This window comes from Pteropus medius, unplaced genomic scaffold (genome assembly GCF_902729225.1).
Source record: "Pteropus medius unplaced genomic scaffold, Ma_sr-lr_union100, whole genome shotgun sequence".
Classification (NCBI taxonomy): Eukaryota; Metazoa; Chordata; class Mammalia; order Chiroptera; family Pteropodidae; genus Pteropus; species Pteropus medius.
Window position 1 is genome coordinate 229,628 of NW_024355522.1, and position 22,628 is coordinate 252,255.

General features: G+C 40.7%; 1 protein-coding gene across 9 annotated transcripts in view; it reads right to left on the minus strand.

The window, feature by feature from the left end:
* Positions 1-3,725: 3,725 nt before the first annotated feature.
* Positions 3,726-22,628, minus strand: part of EDA2R (ectodysplasin A2 receptor) — a 36,029-nt gene continuing 17,126 nt past the window's right edge. For 4 of the 9 annotated variants that reach the window (XM_039858712.1, XM_039858713.1, XM_039858716.1 and 1 more), the window contains 4 exons: positions 15,986-16,164; positions 15,348-15,433; positions 13,551-13,712; positions 3,726-10,745 (listed from right to left, as the gene is read on the minus strand). In XM_039858712.1, coding sequence (XP_039714646.1) covers positions 10,354-10,745; positions 13,551-13,712; positions 15,348-15,433; positions 15,986-16,164 — 819 coding nt within the window. In that variant the 3' untranslated portion in view covers positions 3,726-10,353. The remainder of the gene's footprint in view (positions 10,746-13,550; positions 13,713-15,347; positions 15,434-15,985; positions 16,165-22,628) is intronic. The other 5 variants (XR_005651952.1, XM_039858717.1, XM_039858714.1 and 2 more) reach the window with 5 other exon arrangements.

Sequence of the window (22,628 nt, forward strand, 5' to 3'; positions counted from 1 at the left end):
GCCAGGGCTGGGCTGGCATTGGGGAACCCAGGGGTATCGGCACATAGTCCACTTGTTAAACCAGTATAGAAGTACTTTAGTATTTTATAAACTAGTATTGTCAGACCAGCGCATACCAACTGACTATCATCTCATACAGTAATATTCCCACAACTAAAGCAAAACTGTGTGTGTGTGTGTGTGTGTGTGAGAGAGAGAGAAGAGAGAGAGAGAGAGAGAGAATCCTGAGTGGCAGTGGTAGTGCTAATCCTGTTTTTTAAGTGTTTTACATGAAAATGTATTTTATTTTCAACTGATGGTCTTAGCGAACTTGCAGCAATTGGTATAAGCATGCATAAAGGGAAATAATCTGGATATATCAAATCTACATGTAACCTATTATGATTCTGACTTTCATAATTTCAAAACTTTTTATTAGACATTTCAAACATACACAGATAGAATAATATACTGCGCTCCCAATTCTATCATGCAAATTCAATAGACATCAAATTTATAACTTTCTAATTTTGTTTCATCTATTACACTCTTTTTTTTGATCAAATACATTAAAGCAAATTACAGACAATGCCATTTAATCCATAAAAACTTCAGTATGAAGTTTTAACCAAGAAGTTCTCTATTATATTATTTTGAAAATTTTTTATAATATTCATTTTCAAGAGGAAAGAGGATGGAACTATCCTGCAGACACATATATGTTTCATAGGCTTTTACATGTAGGATTGACCTTAGATTTTATTTTTGTTTTTTGTATTTGTATTTGTATTTTTTCAATTACAATTGACATTCGATATGCAACATAGTGGGTAGACATTTATATAATATACAAAGTGATCCCCCCGATTATTCCAGTACCTACCTGGCACTGTAAATATTTAGGCGATCGTTAGATTTTATATTTGAAGAAACTAAGTTCATAGTTCAGTAAATCCACCAAGGCCTCAACAACTGGTTCTTGGAAAGGTAGAACCAGATTCAGGTTCCTCGATTAATGATTCAGGACTATTTAATGATATCTAGAGGTAATAATGCTCCTTGAACACAATCTGGAAAACACAGATGCCCACGGAGAAACAGCCTGCAGGAAAATAATGTGTCCAAGAGAGATTCCATATCACAGAGATGCTCTGAATAAATGAATCAATAAAATCATGTAATGTCCATGCTACAAGGAACTTAGAGGTCACTAAGTGAATCTTCTTCATTAGTTTACAGTGAAGGTAACTGAAATCCAAACAAGCTAAGGGCTTATCCAAGAAAAGAAGGCCAGGTAATAAATAGCAGAACCAGGTCTCTTGCCTCATGGTCAGTGGGAATGGCGAATAGACTCATTTCATGACACTTGGCAGTAATAATAACCATTTATGGTCCTATAGACAAATTCCCATGAAATAATAATGTCCTCCCAACTGAGCAACCCAAATAATGTACAATGCATTGACAAAGAAAGCCCCTCTCAACCATAACCTGTGACCTCTGCCCTCACTGGGGATCCATTTTTTCCAGGTAGGCAGCATCTGAACCATCGACACACTTGTATACATCTGGTTTCTAAGGTATTACAAAGGCTAACTGCTGGGTGCACAGACACTTGCCAGTCATGTAATGAATGTAAAGGGAAAGAGCATCATACCAGCCCAGAAATATGCACGTGTTCCTAGCCTCTAATAAAAGGGTTATTAAAAGTCACCTAAGAATCTCGTATGAAAGTTTGATGACTTCTTTGCTACTTTAATCCACCTATTCACAGAACTCTGGTTTCCTCGTATCTTTGTGGTCTAAGTTGACTGCCCTGTTATTGGCACAAGCACTCACTGATATCGACTCCAAAACAGACAAGGGCTACCCATGCGCTAAGTCTTCCCGTGCCTTCATCGCCAGCCATAAATTAGAGGGTTAAATCTCCCCCAGTGTACCAGCATTCAAATTTTACTGAGTGAAGATGGGAAGCCTGGTTGGTCAAAAGTCTTTTCTGACACAGGGGGAGAACAGATTCACCACAAGTCCTGGCCTCTTACCTACCAGGCAATTCCCAGTTACTCCTCCATTCTGTGGTGCCTCCCTCAATAAACTCCTCTGTAGCTCGCATTGGTATCCCCCAATATCTATTTTCCTTATTCACCTCTGAAGCTGTAGTGAGTTTTTTTGTTCTTCCTCCTTTGGTCTGAGTGATAGCTCCTAAGTCTTCCTCCTCTAAGTTCTTTATAGATGTATCCTTTCTCTCTGTCCTTCAGGTTATATGGAAGCTCAAAATGAAGAGGACTAAATAGGACTTAGAATCTCTTTTGTCTTGAATTAAGTAACAGGGTAGCGTGTGTGTGAGAGAGGGGGAGGTAATGCGAGGGAGAGGGTGGGAGAGAGGGAGACGGAGAGAGAGAAGAAGGTTGAGATTGTTTCTGGCAAAGCAGGTGTCTGGAAACTGATCAAATTGGTAAACCAACACCAGTCTAATCAGAGATCAGTGATCATAGAATTAAAAAAAACACACAGCTTTATTGAGGTATATTTTACATATTATAAAATTCCACCATTTCAAGTGTACATTTCAACAAATTTTATTAACTTTACTGAGTGCTGGAGCCATCATCGTAACTCAATTTTAGAACATTTTCATTCCCAAATAAGATCCCTCATGCCTATTTACATTCTATCACCTTTCTCACCTCCAGCCCTAGGCAACTACTAATCTACCTTCTGTCTCTATTAGCTTGCTTTTATAGATATTTTATATAAATGGAATCATATATGGTCTTGTGTGTCTGAATTTTTCACTTCAAGTTCTTTGAGGTGCATGGTATCAGTTTGGTTTGTTTTATCACTGAATAGTATTCCATTATATGTATATATGGCAATTTGTTTATGTATTCATCAATTGATAGATGTGTGTTTTTTTCCACTTTTTGGATATTAAAATAATGTCTCTATGGATATTTGTGTAAAAGTTCTGTGTGGATGTGTGTTTTCCTTTGTCTTGGGGTATATATACCTCAGAGTGGAATTACTGGATCATATGGTAATTCTAACTCCCACTATTAGAGGAACTGCCAGACTGTTTTTAGAACGGGGTACACCATTTTATAATCCCACCAGCAATGTATGAGGCTTCTCACTTCTACACACCATTGCTAATGTGTTGTCAGGACCACAGAATATTAAAGATGGCAGAAAACTTGATTTCTCTAGCTTTTAAATAAGACTATAGTAAAGAACAGCATTGAAGTTAAACAGTATGTCTTTAGGTGGTTTCTTGAATCAAATGAGATTGTAAACACAAACACAGACTCTGAAATGGCAAGGCGGAACTTTTAAGAGGTAATAATCCAGATGGTCAAGATGGAATATGCTTATATTTTTAAAAATATTATGATCAATATGAAAACATACACATGCACAAATTCCTAGAGATTTTATAGAACTCAGAAGACATGTGCGCAGTCTTCTTAGGGCCATGGAACCCTGTTTAAGAGGTATTAGTTTAGAGCAGAAAAAACTTTAGTAGATCTGTAGTCCAGATGAGAAGATAACTGTCATAAACAATTTAAAACTGTGGAAGGAAAGCTTGGACTATAGCCCAGATCTCTTGGGTGACATGTCGGTGGATCACAGTACTTGGGCTGCATCCACTGATAAGAAACAGATCTTCTTCTTGTTCTCACTGAGCAAAGACATACCAGCCAAATGAGGCACCTTGGTTCTTTGAAAGTAAAGGAATAAACACAGTGTTTGAATGTATTTATGTTTATTGGCTAATATGAAATATTTCCAGAGCATGAAAAACAAAACACAACTCTATCAGTAGCCACACATGCATATGGCTCAAGATCTAACAAAATCTCTATATTATCCAGTTTATGATGGCAAGGTAATTTAAATGTACCTACATTCAATGTAAAATGCCGAAGACTTTGGTAGTGAGGCAGGCAGTGACTTGGGAGCCTGAGAGATTACTTTCCCAGTACAGTTGGGCAGTGTGTTGGGGAGAGGCTGCTGCAGTATAGACACTCTTAGTTAGCCTGAGTTTGAGAAATTGGGAGGAGAAAGTTACTCTCAGACTTATCCCTGTCAAAATCCAAATCAAGGTGTACAGAGAGGAAAACAGTGAACCAAAAAACCAGACTCATCAGCAGCCAGCACTTCCATACCCTTACAAATAAAAACAACTTTCTTTTACTAGTTCAAATATAGACAACTCAACTATTATCTGGGCTTGGAGGTATGTTGAAAACATTTCTATTAAGTCTCTTGTGCTTTTGCTGATCAATAACCCCCAAGTAGAAAAGACACATGACAGCAAGGTACTGAAACAAAGATGCCTGCACTTTAAAAGCAATGAAAAGAAAATCTTTAAAAGCACTCTTCAGGAGCAAACGAACACTTGAGAGTGACATTTGGCCAAACAGCAATTTGAAGAAAGAAATGCATAATTTACCTCACCTCTCCCCAAGGCACCTTAAAAAGCAAAGTCTAACTTCATTTCCATATTCCAATTGCCGAAAGCAATTTTTAAACTTCAGAAAGTAAGTTAGAACCAAGGTGATTCTGGGCGTGTCTTGGGATGGCCACACCAGCTAAGGGCCTTGCTCTGGCTGGCACAGCTGCGAACTGAGGTAGACCCAGCACCCAAGGCTGGTGTCTTCGCTGGTACAGGAAAGGTCCACGGTAAGAAGCTATTCAGGGCTGGGCATGCCAACAGGACATTTGTTGTCTTGGGTGGAGATCATACTGAACCTTGTAGTGACAGTGTTTATAGACATATTGTTGGGGAAGTTCACTACATGGCTGCTGGATTTCCTATAACAGTACCACCAGTGCCTCCAGGGTAACTGTACCATCTTAAAGCAGTCGTTAAGGGGAAGCCTTGACCAGTGCAGAAAGCCCTGGACTGGGAATCAGGAGACCTGGGCTGGGCTGACCTCTGGCCCAACACAGCTACATATGTAATATGAGCTGGTTTCCTCTTCTTTAAAAGGCATACGACACCCCTGAATTCAGGGGCTTGTGAAAACGAAACAAGACCATGGGCGCAAAGGAGCTTTGTAAATGATAAAGTCTAGAGCAGGCACAGTGAAGAAGGGTGACTACATTATTTTATCAACATAGTACTGTTACTATTACTGTGCTACAATCACGATCTTTTCCATAGAACAGTGGTCTCAGACTTGGGCTTGAACCACTGCCAGGCACATGGAGACCTCTGAAGATCTAAGGCCTGCTCAAGCTGAATCATTTTCTGTTTGGGTGCTAGTTCTTACCCTACCAGAAGGTGTAGATATGACTAATTAAAGCTACTGAGACAAGAATATAGTGTCCCAGAAAGAAAAGAACAGAGAACCTAAAGGACAAGGTCTAAACCCTTGGCTCATACACATTTGCTTAATATCTGTATGAGGCCAGGCTGCTGGACACAGGCTTGTAATTCGATTGCTTCTAACTCCTAGTCCAGTACGATGGGACCTTTCTACTTTTTTTCAGGGTGTCCCAGGAGACCTTAATCGGCATTTATAGAGAGACTATCTCCAAAGATGTACGTAACGTGATCAAGGTCTTGCCACTGAGAGCACTTCTCTGCCAGGACTAGAGCCTCATGATGAAGCACACAGGTTGCCTAATGTACTTAATTAACCAACAGGTACTTGTGTGGAAGCAAGTAGCAGTACAGGTTTCCAAAAGACAACCAGATAATAAAGAATCCAGCCTCCAAGGAACTTCTTCCTTCCTGGTTGTGCAATGTATAGGTAGGAGCTAAAGCAAAAACACTGAAGAAAGAATCAAATGGTAAGGGGTGGTGGGAGAGCTGGGATCCAATTAACATGTCAATAGATACAGGAAGTGGGGCTCCTTTCTTCTCCCGATCCAGCTGTCCCTAAAGGAATTAGGAGGTGTCTTTGGGAGCTATTGGGAGGTAGTTTGGGGAAATTGGGAAGGTTACCTTGGCTCAGAAATGTTCTGTAAGTTTCCAAGAAGGCAAACCCCAGCCTTGTCCCCTGCTGGAGATGGAGGGTTTTAGCACCTCAAATAAAGAGTGAGGCCCAGGAGTTCCCCAAGGACATTGCTTGCCCTGCCCTATGCTGCAATGCAGGGCCATCGCTCTTCAAACTATGTAAGACCTTCCAGCTGACTCAGGGAGTTCAGTGAGTCTAGAGGGACCTGGAAGAAGGCAGAGGAAACTTTATAGGCCATGGAAGGTAAGAGCTACAGGGAGAGAAAAGCAAAATAAAAATAAAAACAAGAAATAAACAAAAACTCTTTCCATCTCTGATGCAGATGACATTGTGTGCTATTTTTCAATGGAAGACTTCCTCAGTAGCACTTAACAGACTGTGGGGCCAGTGGCTTTTCTTGGTAGCAGGGAAACACTGTCTTAATCAACCTCTTACATCACTTTCCTATTCTGTCCTATGCTTCTTATGATCTTTTAAGGGTTATTGAGGCAGTAGAGAGAAATAACCAGTGTCATACAACACCCACACCTATCCCTCTGCCATAGCCAAGAGCAGTTTCTGCTCTACTTGCCCTTTACTGGCCTCTATACCAAGCCATGAGATGCACACTTGGGTCTGGGGGTGGATGTATGGGGCGGGCTGCCTTTCCCAAATATGAATTGCTTTGGGTAAGTTAATACTCCTTTGCTAGGCTTCAGTTTCCTCATCTTTAAAATAGGCAAACATGTATAAATAAACTTTTTTAGATTGTAAAGCACCAAAGTGTTATAATTGACAGATTTGCTCAAATATCTATAATCTACCTGGAGGAAGCTTTTAAAGATGGGATAATTGCCCCCTTCCCACCTCTAAATTAAAATCTCAAGTCTTCTCCCAACTAAGATCAGGTACTCTTAAAATGAACTGAAGAAATGGGGGGAGGGCAAATAGTATAGATGGTCCTACTGGCTTCAGCCTTTATCCCTTCTCTTCACACCCCAGGGGCAAAAGGAGATAAGACAGACAGGTAGAAAGAGTCTTGTCTGACCTTCCAGCCTTATTTTTGACCTCTTGAGGGTCAATGCTGAATGAAGCCTCTGAGATTTCCACTGGGGTCAGACTGAGCAGAGAATGCACATCCGGGCTGCCTGTGGAGTTGGGTGGGGAACCTGATGAGAAGGGAGGAGAACAGGCCCGGTGGGAAAAGATATTACCTCATTTACACCCTAGCGTAAGGGTTTTGTCTCCACCATTTTTCCTCCCAAAGAGAGTTGTTTTCTGAAACAGATATACCAGAAAACCAAAAGATTCCTATCCAAAACAATGTCTTTCAGAAAATGAAGATTTCAGTATATCAGAGAGCCCATTAGCCTTGCTATTTAACTCTACATAACTAAGTTAGTTAAGGCTACTTTCTATCTTTGAATCTCAGTTTCCTCACCTGTAAACAGAGGATTGTAATCATTGACTTGCCCACCTTAGAGTCTATGTAGAGATCCAATGAGATGATAGGTGTGAACAAACATTATAAACTATAAAGTGCAGCGCCTATATGTGTAGTCAATTCCTGTCTTCCTATCCTAGGATAACAATGCCCTATCTCCAATCTTGGTTTTTACAAATTAAGTCACATCGAACATTCTGGACTCTATAGGCTGCTCCTAAAGGAGACAGTTGTTCCACTTAGCTGAGCATTTTATCCTTCTAAATCTGACCCATTGTGAGGGAGTGGGCATCAGACCAAGTGGCCCATTAAGGACATAAAGTAGACTTAAAAATAATCCATGATACCCACATCTGAGTCCTGAGGTTCTCTGTGCCATCAGTCATGGAGAAAGAAATTCCATTTCATTCCGAGATGCATGTAAAACTCGTGGTGAGAGATTAGAAATTGATTGGTTTTTCTGTAAACCAAGAAAGCACCAAGGGTCCCTGAGCTGCCCTTAGGGTCAGGCCTCACGCAGGACCTTAGATCGTCAGTGTTTCCCCCGCAGATTTCAGGAACTTCAGTGTAACCCCAAAGACCAAAGCTCTGAGCCCCGAGTTTGTCCTTGGGGATCTAGAAACTCAACCTCAGGCCTTATAAGACCAGGCAACAGGAAGGGACAAAAGAGGCAATAGGAGAAGAGAAATAAAAATGAAAGAAACTTCAGAAGTACCATTTTAAAGATCAAAAAGACACTGAGTTGAGGCCCCAGTAAAGAAGGGTAGAGACGTATATGTGGGGAGGAAGACTCTGGCAAATGAGTTAGCACCAGAGCTGTCACAGTCACAGAAGTCTAGGAGATGAATAGGGAATCAATGTGTTCAGGCTCCCGAGATGTGTGTGTGTGTGTATGTGTGTCTGTGTGTGTGTCTGTGTTAGGGAGGGGGACAGCACAGAGGATCTAAAGGGGGAGGGGTGTGATTTTCTCCCTAAAGTGCTTAGATGTATCAGTAGAGTACTGAGGGGCCATTCCTTCAGGTCCACCTGATCAAAGATGGAGGCAGTAAAACTCTACCCCATTCATTGTCATTCACTCTCCTCTCCTTTACAGTCAAGCTGAGTTAAGAACATGTCTGGTAGTCTCACGGCTGGGGAATCCAGCTCTCCAGGCTAGCTGGAATAGAGAAGCAAGAAATGATGCTGACCAGTCTGGGAAAACGGTGAATAATTGATTCTCTGGTGGGATGGGATGGGATGTGCCCCATCCATAGAGTACTGGCTGTTGTGGACATCACATCCCAGGCCCCTGCTGCTGTTGTGATATAGGAACAAGGCAGGAGAGTCCAGGGAGAAGAACTGGGCAAGGTTGCCAGGAGCCTAAGAGACCTAGGGAGGGAGCAGAGCAAGTTAGAAACCTGTGGGGCAATCTCAATAGCCCCTTCTTCTCCCCATCCCTCAAAAAAACAACTGGTTTTGGCCAATGGTTTAGGATGCAATACCAGAAATACATCACCTAGCTGGGGAGATGATAGTTCTACCCTATTCTGTGCTGGTGAGAACATTCGTCATGAAACTGGGTTCAGTTCTAAGCTGCACATACTTTAGAGGAACCAAAAGTGGTACTTTCCAGAGAGGAGGTTGCTATCTTCAGACTTCTTCGGGGCTATCACAAGGAAGAAGAAGAAGCAGATGTGGTCTGTGCAGCCCAAGGAACAGAGCCAGGACCCACTGGTGGGTACTACAGAAAGACAGAAAGGTTTTCTTTACAATGAGTTCAAATCCACCAGTCATAGTTGCAATATATATTGGGCAGTAGTGAGCTCACAGACACTGCAAGTATGTGAGCAAGGATGACACAAAAACTTGTGAGAATATTAGAAAACGGACTCAAGTATGGAGTGAAGGACTTGGAGGGTAGGTTGGACTAGATGACCTTGAAGGTATCTAGGATGACTGTTTGATAGTAGCCTTGGCTTTCATCTGCATATTGCTCATATTTTCTCAGGTAGGATGTTGGGCAGAGTGTGTCATGGGGGACCTGGACAATACCTTAGCTGGAGAAATAGGCAAATGGCAGTGAAAGGCAGTTGGTTAGTTGAAAAGTAGAAATCTACCCAGCCTCCTGCCTCATACTGCCTCCCATGAGTTATGCCTTTGAGAAAGCAACGCTGGCTGTGGAACGGTCATATTGATAGAATTAACAAGCTCTGAATTGGAGCCTCCAAATCTGGGCTCCAGCTCAGTTCTGCCACTGATTTGCTCTGTGACTGTGACTTTGAGCAAATTACTTTCTCTCTGTCTCAGTTCCCACCTCTCTGAAATGAGACTAACAAACCTGGACCTGCTTACCAGGGAAGGGATGTTATGAATATCATCAAATGAGTGTAGTGGATAAGAAGGGATGAGTAAATTGTGACTGAGGGTGGTGGAAGGAAAGAAAAGCTAACATGGGTTAAATATCTCTAATGCATCAGATATTGGAAAAGGCACTTGCACATGCATTTCTCATTCAACCCTCACAAGAACTTAGGCGGTGAGCAGTGCTTTTTACATCTTGCAGATTAATGGCTTGAGGTTTAGAGGGGTAAAGAAATTTACACAAGGTTCACATCACTGTTAATGAATGGAGTTACATTTGAAATACATGGCTCCCAGATGCCAAGGCCTACATATTTTTCTACTGTGCCCTGGTGCTTGTACACATAAGGGGAGATAACTGAATAACTAGTAGATAGTGCGGTGCTGAGAGAGCTTGTAAAAGGCCAAGATAGAGAGATTGGTGTCTCGTCAACCCAGCTAGCTCCTTGACAGTTGTAGGGCCAGCAATGTGATATATAACTGGCTCGAAAGATTAGCATCTCCACTGCTGCTCTTCCATCCACCAGTGTTCCTAGCTCACTCTTCCTCCACCACTAGCCCTAGTGAACCGCAGTCCTCCAGAGGAAGATTCCTTGGGGGCAGCCCCCAATTTCTGGTCTTTCTTCCCCACTTTTCCAGCTCACCTCAGTAAAGTGAAGGGCTGGAGACTTCAAAGGGCACATTGAGTTCCAGCCTGTCTCCAGAGCTTTCAGCTGTGTTTCTCCCCAAGGTCTCAGCTCCAGCATTAGAGGCAGAGCTAGAAAACTTTTGCAGGTCCAGCTCTGTGCATTCGATGGGAGTGTGGACCCAGTGGGATGGACTCTCTGAGGCGCAGGAGGACATGCAAAAAGACTCCTGAGTGGGGAAGCCACGGGTCGAGCTGCGGTCGTCATCCAGGGTGGGATTAAGTAGCTGGGTCTCAAAGATGCTTTCACCCAGTGGGGACTCGGGACTGGCCTCCTGGCCAGGCGGCATGGGGAAGAGAGAGTCCTCCTCCGCTGCCTCGTCGGTTTGAAACTGCAGCGAACCTCCTGCAACTCGAAGCAGAAAGCCATTGGGTCACCCGAAGGCAGGGGTTCCTCTCAGCAGGGCACCTAGTCCTCAGTGCAAGGTAAGGAAGGGTCCGGGAGCTAGCGCTCCCCTTCCTCTCCATGAGGACTGGAGCACCTAGCACCAGACTGAGATGACACAGTTAAGAAACACACTTACGTTGGGGTATCTTATTGAAGCTACCTGGCGGTGAAGCAGGGAAAAGAATCAGTTTCTCCAGAGAAAGAAATTTCCTGTCACGGGATGCAGGATCTCGACACCCAACTCCCATGATCTTCAGCTTCTGGCATTATGCCTTTACATGTGTTATGTTATATGGCAAAAGATACTTTGCAGACGGATTAAGATTATGGACTTTAAAATAGGGAAATGACCTATGGTGGGCCCAATGTGGTCATGTGTGTCCTTAAAAGTGGAAGAGGAAGGCAGAAGAATCAGAGAGAGTATCAGAGAGATGTGTCATCAAAAGGATTCAACCCACCATTGTTAGTTTTGAAATGCAATGAGGTCATGAGCTGAAGAATATAGGTGGTCTCCAGAAACTGGGAATGGCCCTCAGGTGACAGTCAGCAAGGAAATGGAACATCAGCCTTACAGAGGCAGGGAACCGAATCCTTCCATCCTCCTGAATAATCAAGGGAACGGATCCTCCCTCAGAGCTTCCATAAAGAAATACAGCCCCCCCGACACCTTGATTTCACCCCTGCGAGACTCTAAGCAGAGATGTAGCTGAACCTACAAAGCTTCTGCTCTATGGAAATGGTGAGATGATAAATGGATTTTATTTTAAGCCATCACATCTGTGGGAATTTGTTATGACAGTGGTAGAATAGCAGTACGTTCTTCATGCCTAAGTCTGGCTTGACATCAAGTTACATACTGGGAGCCTGTGGGATACGTGTTTGTTTAGCCTCTACATTATGCTTGTGTGTGTGTGTGTGTGTGTGTGTGTGTGTGTGGTATTGTGGTAACAGTATTTAAGTACAACTCATTTTCAGGATTTAAGACTGTTTTGTAAGAAAATCCAAATTTTTGGCTTCTCTTGAAAATCCAGAAGATCGTGAAACATTGACTATGTCAACACGGTAACAAATAGCTGGAGCTGAATGGTACATTCCCCTTCGGAGAGCAGGAGAACTCTTCACTCTGCCACAGTCCCTACTCCTCTCCTGAGCCTTCTATAGGCTCCAATCCACACACTAATCTCACCTACACAAGCCCAGCATGCACATCAGCCAGTGACTCCTGATAAACACCTTCCCCGAACGAGAAAATGTCTAACCCTCGTTCCGCTGTGGAGACCCTGAGGGAGCTGCCTACGCTCATATCCCCAGGAAAGGGCACTACGTAATTACCCTGAGGACAGAGAAAAAGCATGGAAGGGCTACCTATTTTTCCTCCTCTGAGTCAAGAAAAAGGAGAGAGACAGGTGGCTCCCAGATGGTGTCTTGTCTTTCTGTGCCCTGGGCCCCAAATGCTACATTGCCCATGTTTCATGCCCAATGACTAGGCAACAGCTCTTATTTGAGAAACAGGCCTCCAAAGTCAGACATAGGATGGTCTCTCCTGGACAACAAGGTTCCGAAGAATAGAGGATAGAAAAAGAGAGTTTGATAAGGGTCGAGAAAGAACAACAGTTTCCTCTTGTGTCCCCGAAGCCTATGAAATGCTGGATTCATCTCAAGTTAGGCCAGGGATACAGCAAAACATATCCATTAGGCTTTCTGGAGATTGGCTGTCAGGCCCTAGAGACAAACCAACCAAGGCGGGTCTACGTCAGAGGCATCTTCTCACACAAATCGAGACAGGTTAAAGCTGTGTTGCCTTGGGCCCAGCACCCAGTGGACTGAGGGGGGTCCTGCACACCCCTGCATTTAGTAAACCTTATCTTCCCCATTCCTTACTACATCCACATCATTGTCTAGCCTGTGTGCCTGTTGTGGTGTCTCTGCCTAGCTTTCAGTTCCTTCGGTGACATTAAAGCTGGACTGAACCTCGGGTACTCTTGGCTGGAGTTCTAACACCTTGCCTGGCCCTGCCTGGCCATCATCCCACCTCCCACATCTTTGTCCTCCATGTCCTGGATATTCTGGCCCACAGTTTTGGCTGATGGCTGGAGCTGTGCTGAAAACACATCACAATGTGACTCTTGGCTTAAATATGGCCTTCTGGAATTTCCCATGGCCAGCTCCTACGGGCTGGGACAGACCTCTTTGAAAATCATTATTGTCATGGCAAAAAAGTCCAGGTTTACCAACTCCTCTGTGGACACTGGGCTCTTGGTTACCCATATTTGGGTTATTACTGTACTAATAACAGTTACCCAAGACCTCACCTGCTTTTATTACAGTCATCTCTCAAATCCATCCAGCCTTCCTTCATTCCTGACATGTTCCAAAATCTATACCTACTAGTATAAATGAAAAATTGGAAAAGAACTTAGAAGCCCACTACTCTAACTCCATCTATCATTTTTAAGATTCTGGAGAAAGAGTTCCAAAGAAGCCAGCTGACTTAGATGTAGTTATAGAACTTAGCTCTGCAGATTCCTTTCCCAAGGGTTTTCCCATGATGTTGTGTTCCTTGAGGAACCCTTGTACCTTAGTGAACCAGGTCCCATGAACTGGCAGCGCTGGCCTCAGCTGCCTCTGAGGTCCTGTGCTTTCTATTGCCACTTGCAGAGACTGCACCCCTACAGTTTTCCAGCACCGCATGGAAGGCCTATTAACACTCACCCCCCAGACAACACCTCTCTTCTGCTAATCAGGGCCTTGTTCCCACTTCACCCTTACCGTGCTGGCAATGTCTGAAGAATTGCTTGCGGTAGAGGAAGAAGAGCCCCAGGAAGGCCAGGGTAAACACCATGAGCAGACTGCTCACCAGTATGACAAATGTGGCCTCCTGAGGCAGCACCGTGAGTACATCTGCCTTTACTAAGCTCAGTCGGAAGGCACCTGTGAGACAAGAGAGCGGAGGCAGTCAGTCAGTGCACTAGTCCACAGTAAGCCCACCATGGGACCAGACTTCCTCAGAATGTCACTCTCTCGTAGGCCCCTCCCCAATTAGGGCTGCCATGCTGGTTTTAATTCCTTGCCGAGCAGGCAAAGATATAAAGAACAAAGTGGAAAAACTGGTATATACTGCTGGTGTGGTGCCAATTAGTATAATTATTTGAAAACGCACAAATCCTATGGTCTTTCATGTCACATCTAGCTATGTAACCTAGGGAAATGGAAACAAACTAAAATATGCATGGTTAAGGCACAGGATAACAAATCACGATATAATCCTATGTTGTAATATCATTATATAGCACTTAAAATAAAAGACTTATATGGATCCATACAAATAATCTAGAGGAGAAAAGCAAACTGGTGAAAGAGAATATATAGCTTGGTGTCATTTATATAAATCATTATAAAATATAAAATAATGACATATACTGTGTATGAATATATACATATATCACAGAAGAACACAGGCATTAAAACACGGCTGGGGAGTGTGGCAGTCATACTGCTCATCAATTATTCACATGCTTCCCTGCATTTCCCATGCAACCTTGTAGTACGGCCATCACAGTACTCCTTGCCAAAGGACTATAAGGGGAATTAATGGGTGCCACTTGCAGACTGATACAGTTAAAAGCCAGTATGCCATCTCCATCTCTTTCCCTGTCTCATGAACCTAGAAGCCATATGTCAACATGGTATAGCACAAGATGAAGGAAGGCCTTTGCATAGTGCAAAACAAGCTTTTATTCTATCAAGTCACTGAGATTTGGGGTTTGTGACTGTAGCATGGTCTACCAACAAGATACAGACAATTTCATGATAGTGGCTGCCTCCAAGGACGTAGGAAGAGAATGGAACTCAGAGAAGATGAAAAATGAATTCCATTAAACCTGTGGAATCTTTGTTCTTTTAAAAAATCTGAAGCAAATATGCAAAATACTAAGATTTATTAGTTATGGATGATGTGTGACTGAGCATGTTATTCTTATATTTTCTGCATTTTAAATGTCTCTACCTATTAAAATATTTTATATTTTATGATTTAAAGAAGATATTAATAATTTAAAAAGAATACATGAGTAGATATATAGACGATAGATAAAATGATAGATAGATGGACAGATAAATGGATATTGCTATAGACATAGACTAGATCCTAGTGCTCATCCAGACTTTTACTAGTCCTAAGCACGAGGGACTCATAGAAACTTCACATCATTGTCATCATCATCATCATCATCATCATCTGCAAGTGTACACATGTTATAATTTATAAGGTGCTTTCTTAATCTAATATTTCATTATACCTAGATAGCCAATCCTATAAGGTACTAAGAACAATGATTGTCATGACTTATATTTTTTTCAGATGAGGGAAATGAGGTTCAATAAATTTCAATGATTTGCAGAGGGTTATACAGATAATATGTTGTAAAACCAGGATTCAAATCTAACTTGTCCCCTTATCAGTCTATAGGAAAGAGTACGAGGGGGCAGGGGATATGTTCACTACTCAGTCTTGCTGCAGTCCAATGGGTTGGGGAGGAAAAAGGAAGAAGAGAACTGGATACACACATTGGGCCTCAGAGGTGGGGGTCTGCCTCGTGCACGGGATGCACTCTTCGTCCTGCAGGCCTCCAATGCGTGTCTTTTGGTAGAACCTGTAGTCAGAGCAACAAGGAATGGCATGGTGATGGAACAATCAGTGCCCCTGGATTGGTCCTTCTTGAGACCACAGGCAGCTTCCCGAAGTCTTGCCCTCCTGGAAGCCAGCACCCACCACCACCCCTTGTGAGTTCTCTGCCACTGTGTCTGACTCTGGCTCAGAGTCTCAAATAATCCACTTCTTGCCCCTTTACTCCACCCTATAGTCAAAAGGAGAACTAGTCTCATAAGAGAGGGGAGCACTACTTTGACCTCAACTGCTCCCTAATCTCTTGTAGGTCTACAATGAGATTTACCTTGAATCTTGGGCCTGAGCTAAGCATTCTGGCACGAAGATACAGCTGTTGATACTCATCTGTGGCTGACTATGTGCTAGGCACTTTAGAGGGGAAGTTTGGGAAGACACTGCTTCTCCTTGGGAGGAGTTTTGACTCATTGTGATATAGACACTTAGAATACTTCAGCTAGGCTCTGAGAGATTAGGTTGAGAAAGACCTCCAAGGGCTAGAGAAGGCCCAGAAGAGCCTGGCTTCATATGGCGGGCTCACCTGGGCAGACAGTCCCCACACACAGCATTAGAGGTAGCTGTGCAGTTGGCTTTCTGGATACGGTTGATGACGGCACAGGTGATGCAAATCTGACATCTATGATGGCCCCAGCTGCTTTTGTATCTGCGGGGAGGGCAGGCTGTGCAATGTGCATCTCCACCCTCTCCATAACCACAATCCTGCAGAGAAATGGGAGTCACGAACATTGCTCCACAGGAGCTGGAAGAGAGGATCAGCCACAGGACGAGTAGAGATCGCATAGGGTAATGTTTCACAAACTGCAAGCTGTAACCCATACCAAGTCATGAAATCAATTTTCTAGCTTGCAACCAGCATTGAAACTTGAAATAGGACAAAACAAAATGAAGATGTAAGAGAGCAGAGTGCAGAGAGTGTACAAAAGCTAGGTATTTACATAGGTCAACAAGGGCTAGATTATGCTGTGGCAAAAAGCAAACTCCAAATCTCAGTGTCGTAAAATAATAAAAGTTTATCTCTCGCACCGTTTGCCTCCCAGAGATTTCCTGGGGCTCTGCATTATATTATCCTCACTGGGTTACCCAGGGTGTCGGAGGCTTCATGTTTGTGCTACCATGCTTTGAGCATCAGGGAAAAGAGAATATTGTGAATTGTGTACTGGCTCTGCCCATTTCACTTTGCTCACATATCCTGACTACACACGTCACTTGATCATTAGTGACTACAAAAGTCCAACAAAGTGCAATTCTACAACATGCCAGAAGGTGGGGAGCTGGAAATATTTCATAAATAGCTTTAATCACTACCTACTTCTCAGTATTTTGTGAATCTTTTACAGATAAAATATATGTATGTGTTGGGTTATAATGAGAAATTTATTTCTTACTGTTGGTGAAAAATGTTTGAATGCCATTGGTATACTGGAGAGATGAATGATCTAGCTGGCTCTTGTCTCAGGTGTGGTATTGACTCAGTGTGACTCTGGACAGTTCCTCTCCATTTTGGGTAATCAGAAGAGACTGAAATAGACAGTCTCTAAATATTCTTCCAGCTCTGACATTCTAACCCAGGAACAAGGCTTCTGGCCTGATATGTCATGGCTCGTTATCAAAGACACAACTCTAGTTATCAATGGATATTAGCTACTTGGTAGTTGTGGCAGAAGCTGGCTGGTTGTTCAACAAATTCATTTTTCTTTCCTCCTGGAAATACCGTAGCCCATAGTCCCTAACCCCACTTCAGTTAGGTGAGGCCATGCGCCTAATTTCTAGGCAATGGAATAAAATGATGTATGCCTCTCCTAGGCCTGTCTCCCCACCAAAAAGAATAGCCTGTTTTTAGCTTTATACTTATTTTGTATTTAAATATCCTTAATTTCCTTTATACTTTGACTTTTTTTGTGCATAGAGACACCTGCAAAGATGATGAAATCAATATATTAAAAATGAAGAGGTTATCAGGACAATGAAGGGGGTGGCAGCTCCAAGCTTTCATTCTCTCATGGAAACATAAAAGAGCAAGTAGAAACTGTCAGAAATCTTGGAAACAGTCAAAGGTTTACGGCAATGAAGCAAATGTTGAATCAAGAAAAAGGCAACTTGAAAATGTTAGGAAAGATTCATGTCATTCCTTACTTGCCCTTACCACAACCCTCTCCCTAAAGGAGCACCAGTCCCAAAGTGGAGGCAGTCTTGAAGTGGCATCAGCCAGTGTTCCTAGTGTGAGAGCCTTATCCCTAGTTGCAGAGTGAGTTGAGTAAAACCTAATCACAAATTATTGTGTACGTCTGTGCGATCTAAAGGAGTGATATCTCCATTTCACTCAATTCAGAATGCAGACTGAAAACAGCTGGGCATTTGTTTTAAAATATTACTAAGTAAACTAACAAACCACAGATGCCTAGGGTGACAAATTATGGGTGAAGATATACAATAGGCTGCCTAATCCTAGGAGCTAAAGCTGGGGGAGATTCTTTCAGAAATTAGGACATTTAAAAGCACCCAAGTATATGGGGGGATTTATAAAGGCACATGTATGCCTAGAGCTAGGCACATGCTTAGAAAAGACTGGAGAAGACCCAAAGCTTACAGATTGGGCTGATCCATAGTCTAAGTACAATTTTGGCTAAGTGTTGAAGGAGAAGTTCAACGCAGAGCCAATCTGCAAAGACTGGGAGAGGTGTATGTGTGTGTGTGTGTGTGTTGTTTTTCCTTTATTTTTATCTTTGGTTGTTGATATTGGGTTTTTAAGTCCTGGCACTCAAGGAAATCTCTATCAAAATATTAGCTGAACACAATCTAAATGAACACAGACTTCATTGACTACATGTGGCAAAGAATACAGTCTTTGAAAAAATAGTTTGGAAAAACACTTAAACAAATGGACTACTATAGCCTTTAACAAATAAAGTAAAAAAAAAAAGCTAAATATAAGGAAGGGGAAATCTAATTTCCAGAGTTACCACATTATAATAAAAAAGAATGACTAGTTTTCAACACCACCACCACCAAAATCACAAGGCATACAAAGAAACTGAAATGCACGGCACCTTTTAAAGGAGCAAATAAAACTGACAGAAACTGTTTCTGAGGAAGTCAAGAGATTGGACTTACTAGACAAAGACTAAAAGTACTGTCTTAAACATGTTCAAAGAAAAACATGAACAAAAAAACTAAAGAAAATCAGAAAATAAGTGTATGAACATAATGAGAAATCAATAAAGAAAAAAAACGTAAAAAGAAATTGAACATAAATAATGGAGCCATAAAGTAAAATAACTGAAATGAAAAAATCACTATACTTGTTCAACAGCAGGTCTGAGCAGGAAGAAGAATGAAGGCAGCACAGTTCAAATTATCAAGAGGATAAAAAATAAAAGGTAATGAGGAAAGTAAACAAAACCCAAGAGACACTGTAAGGTGGACTAACATACACAATTTTGGAGTCCTAGAAGGAAAAGAGAGATATAGGAGAAGAAAGAATGTTTGAAGAAATAATGCTAAATACTTCCCAAATTTGGTGAAAGGAATATAAACATATCCATGATACTCAGTGAATTTCAAGTAAAAAAGTCAGAGACACATCCTGAGACATATTATAAACAAAACATGGATAACTAAAGACAAGGATAATATTTTGAAGCAGCAAGATAGAAACAATTTGTTAAGTCCAAGGAATCCTCAATAAGCTTAAAAGTCAATTTCTCTTCAGAAACTGTGGTGGCTAGAAGGCAATAAGGTGACATATTGAAGTATAAAAAGAAATAAAATGTTAACCAAGAATTCTATATGCAGCAAAAATATTCTTCAAAAGTAGGGAGAAATGAAAACGTTCCTAAATAAACAAATGCTGAGGGAGTTTGATATCAGTATACTTGTACTACAAGAAATGCTAAAGGGAGTGCTTCAGGCTAAAATGAAAGGGCACTGGATAGTAAATCAAAGCTATACAAAGAAATAAATATCTCAGGTAAAGGTAAATACATGGACAAGTATGGAAGGCAGCATTATTGCATTTTTGGTTCTTAACTCCACCTTTTCCTATATGTAAAAGAAAATTGAATAATTATTATAAATATTTAATTGGGCACACAATGATTAAGGTAACAATAAAAGTGAAAACGATAATATAGAGAGAGGTGAGACGAAGCTGCAGAAGAATAAAGTTTTTGTACACTTTTGAAGTTAAATTGGTATCAATTCAAACTGCATTGTTAAAATTTAGAATGGAATTAAGTGGAATCTGCATGGTAATCATGAAGAAAATGTCTAAAAATATACACAAAAGAAATAAGGGAATTAAAACTTTTCGCAGCAAAAAAAAATATCTGGCACAAAAAATGCAATGATGTAGAAAATAAAGGACAGAAAATGGCATAAGACATATATAAAACAATTAACAAAATGTCAGAAGCATCTTCTTAAAGTATTACTTTTCATGCCAATGTTTTAAACTCTCCAAAGGCAGACTGACAGACTGGATTAAAAAAACAAAAAAACAAAAAAACAAAAAAAACATGTTAACCTAAATCCCCATCAACAGACTGGATAAAGAAGTTATGGTTCATATATACAATGGAATATTGCTCAGCCATTCAAAAAATTATATCCTACCACTTGCAATGACATGGATGGACCTAGAGGTTATGCTGAGTGAAATAAGTCAGACAGAGAAAGATAAATACCATAGGATTTCACTTACATGCAGAATCTAAGGAACAATAAGAACAAAGTAATCAAAAACAGAGTTACAAATACAGAGGACAATCTGGTGATGGTCATAGGGGAGAGGTTGGGAGGGTTGGGAGAATGGGGTGAAGGGTTAAAGAAGTACAAATCAGTGGTTGATAGATGGGGGAGCATGGCATAGGGAATGCAGTTAGCAGTAATGTAATGGCTAGGTGGAGAGCCAGAGGAGAGAAAGAGCAATCAAGAGGATCATTTCATAAACTATATATATGTCTAACCAATGTACTGTATACTTGAAACTAATAAATTAAAAAAAAATGATCCACCTATATTCTGTCTAAAAGAGGTTCACTTTATAATCGAATACATAAGTAGATTGAAAATGAAAGAATGAAAAAACATATTCCATGCAAATAGTACCAAAAAGAGACCCGGAGTGTCTATACGGATGTCAGACAAAACAAACTTTAAGTAAAACACTTCTACAAGAGACAAGGAAAGACATTATATATTAATAAAGAGTCAATACATCAAGAAAATATAACAAGTATGAACACATGCACATCAATAGCAGAGCCCCCAAATCCAGGAAGCCTTGACAGAATTTAAACGAGCAATAGCAGTTCTACAAAGCTAGCTGTAGACTTCAGTACATCACTTTCAATAACAGATTGAATATCTAGAGAGATCAATAATGATATAGAGGGCTTTAAAAACACTATAAACCAACTAAACATAACTGACATATGTAGAACACTATACTCAACAAAAGAAGAACACACTTTTTTCTCAATTGCACACGGAACGTTCTGTAGGACAGACTATGTGTTAGGTTACAAAACAGTCTCAATTAATTTTAAAAGGCTGAAATCATACAGTGTCTTTTTCTGACCATAAGAGAAGAAAGCTATAAATCAATAACAGAAGGAAAACTTGAAAATATACAAATATGTGGAAATCAAATACTATACTTTTAAACAATCAATGAATCAAAGAAAAAACCACAAGGGAAACTAGAAATTACTTAGAGAGCAATTAAAATAAAAACACAACATACCAAAATTTATAGGATACAGCAAAAGCAACCATACTCAGAGGGCTGATGAAACCCAAAGCTAACAGAAGAAAGGAAATAATAAAGATTAGAGTAGAGATAAATGAAATAGAGTAGAAAAATAATAGAATAAATGAGATAAAAAGTTGATTCTTCATAAAGATCAACAAAATGGACAATCTTTTAGCTATACTGACAAAGAAAAATGCTCTGAGAGAAGATGCAAATGACTAAAATTAGAAATGAAAGTGGAGCTATACCTACCAACTTTAGAGAAATTAAACAAAAGGATTACAAAAGTTTTATGAACATTTGTATACCAATAAAGTTGATAATATATATTAAATGAACAAATTTCAAGAAATCCACAAATTATCTCAACTGACTCCAGAAGAAATAGACAATATCAACAGACTTATAAGAAATAGAGAGTCTGACTCAGTAATCATAAACCTCTCAATGAAGAAAAGTCCAGGACCAGATGGCATCATCGATGAATTCTACCAAGCATTTAAATGATTAACAGTGATCTTTCTCAAGGTCTTCCAAAAAGCGAAAGAAGAGGGAAATCTTCTTATTTGTCTTTTTAGCTCCTCACACTCAGTGAAATCTCTATCAAAATATTAGCTGAATGTAATCTAAATGAACACAGACTTCAAATTACACACTAATATCCCTTGTGATTCATGCAAAATTTTTAACAAAATCCTAGCATAGTGAATCCTATAGCATATTAAAAGGATTATATACCAAGTGGAATTTAGCAGAGAAATGCAAGGGTGATTTAACTTAAGAAAATCAAACAATGTAATAAAGCTCATTAGTAGCATGAAGGAAAAAAATGATCATTGTGATTGCCACAGAAAAGACATTTGTCAAAACCTAACACCAATTTCAAGATAAAAACTCTCAGAAAACTAGAAACACAAGGGAACTTTCTCGACATGAAAAAGATACATGTGAAAAAAGCCATCTAACATTATAGTCAATGGGAAAAGACCAATACCTTTTCTCCTGTGATCAGGAACAAGAACATGGTAAAAAAAACATGGCTACTTTTACTGCTGAAATTTGACTATACTGGAAGTCCTAATGGAGCTATTGTCAAGACAAGGAAAAGAAATAAAATGCATTCAAGTTGGAAAAGAAGAAGTAAAACTATATTTGCAGATGACATGATCTTATGTATAAAACACCTAAATGTCCCACATGAAAGCTACTCGAGCTAATAAAATGTTATAGGCTGAATTGCATCCCACACCCAAACTCATATGTTGAAGCCCTAACTCCTGGCACCTCAGAACATGACTTTATTTTGGAGACAGGGCCTTTAAAGAGACAACTAAGTTAAAATGGGATGGTTAAGGTGAGCCCAATTCAATATGCCTGGTGTCTTTATAAGGAGAGATTAGACAGAGAGAGA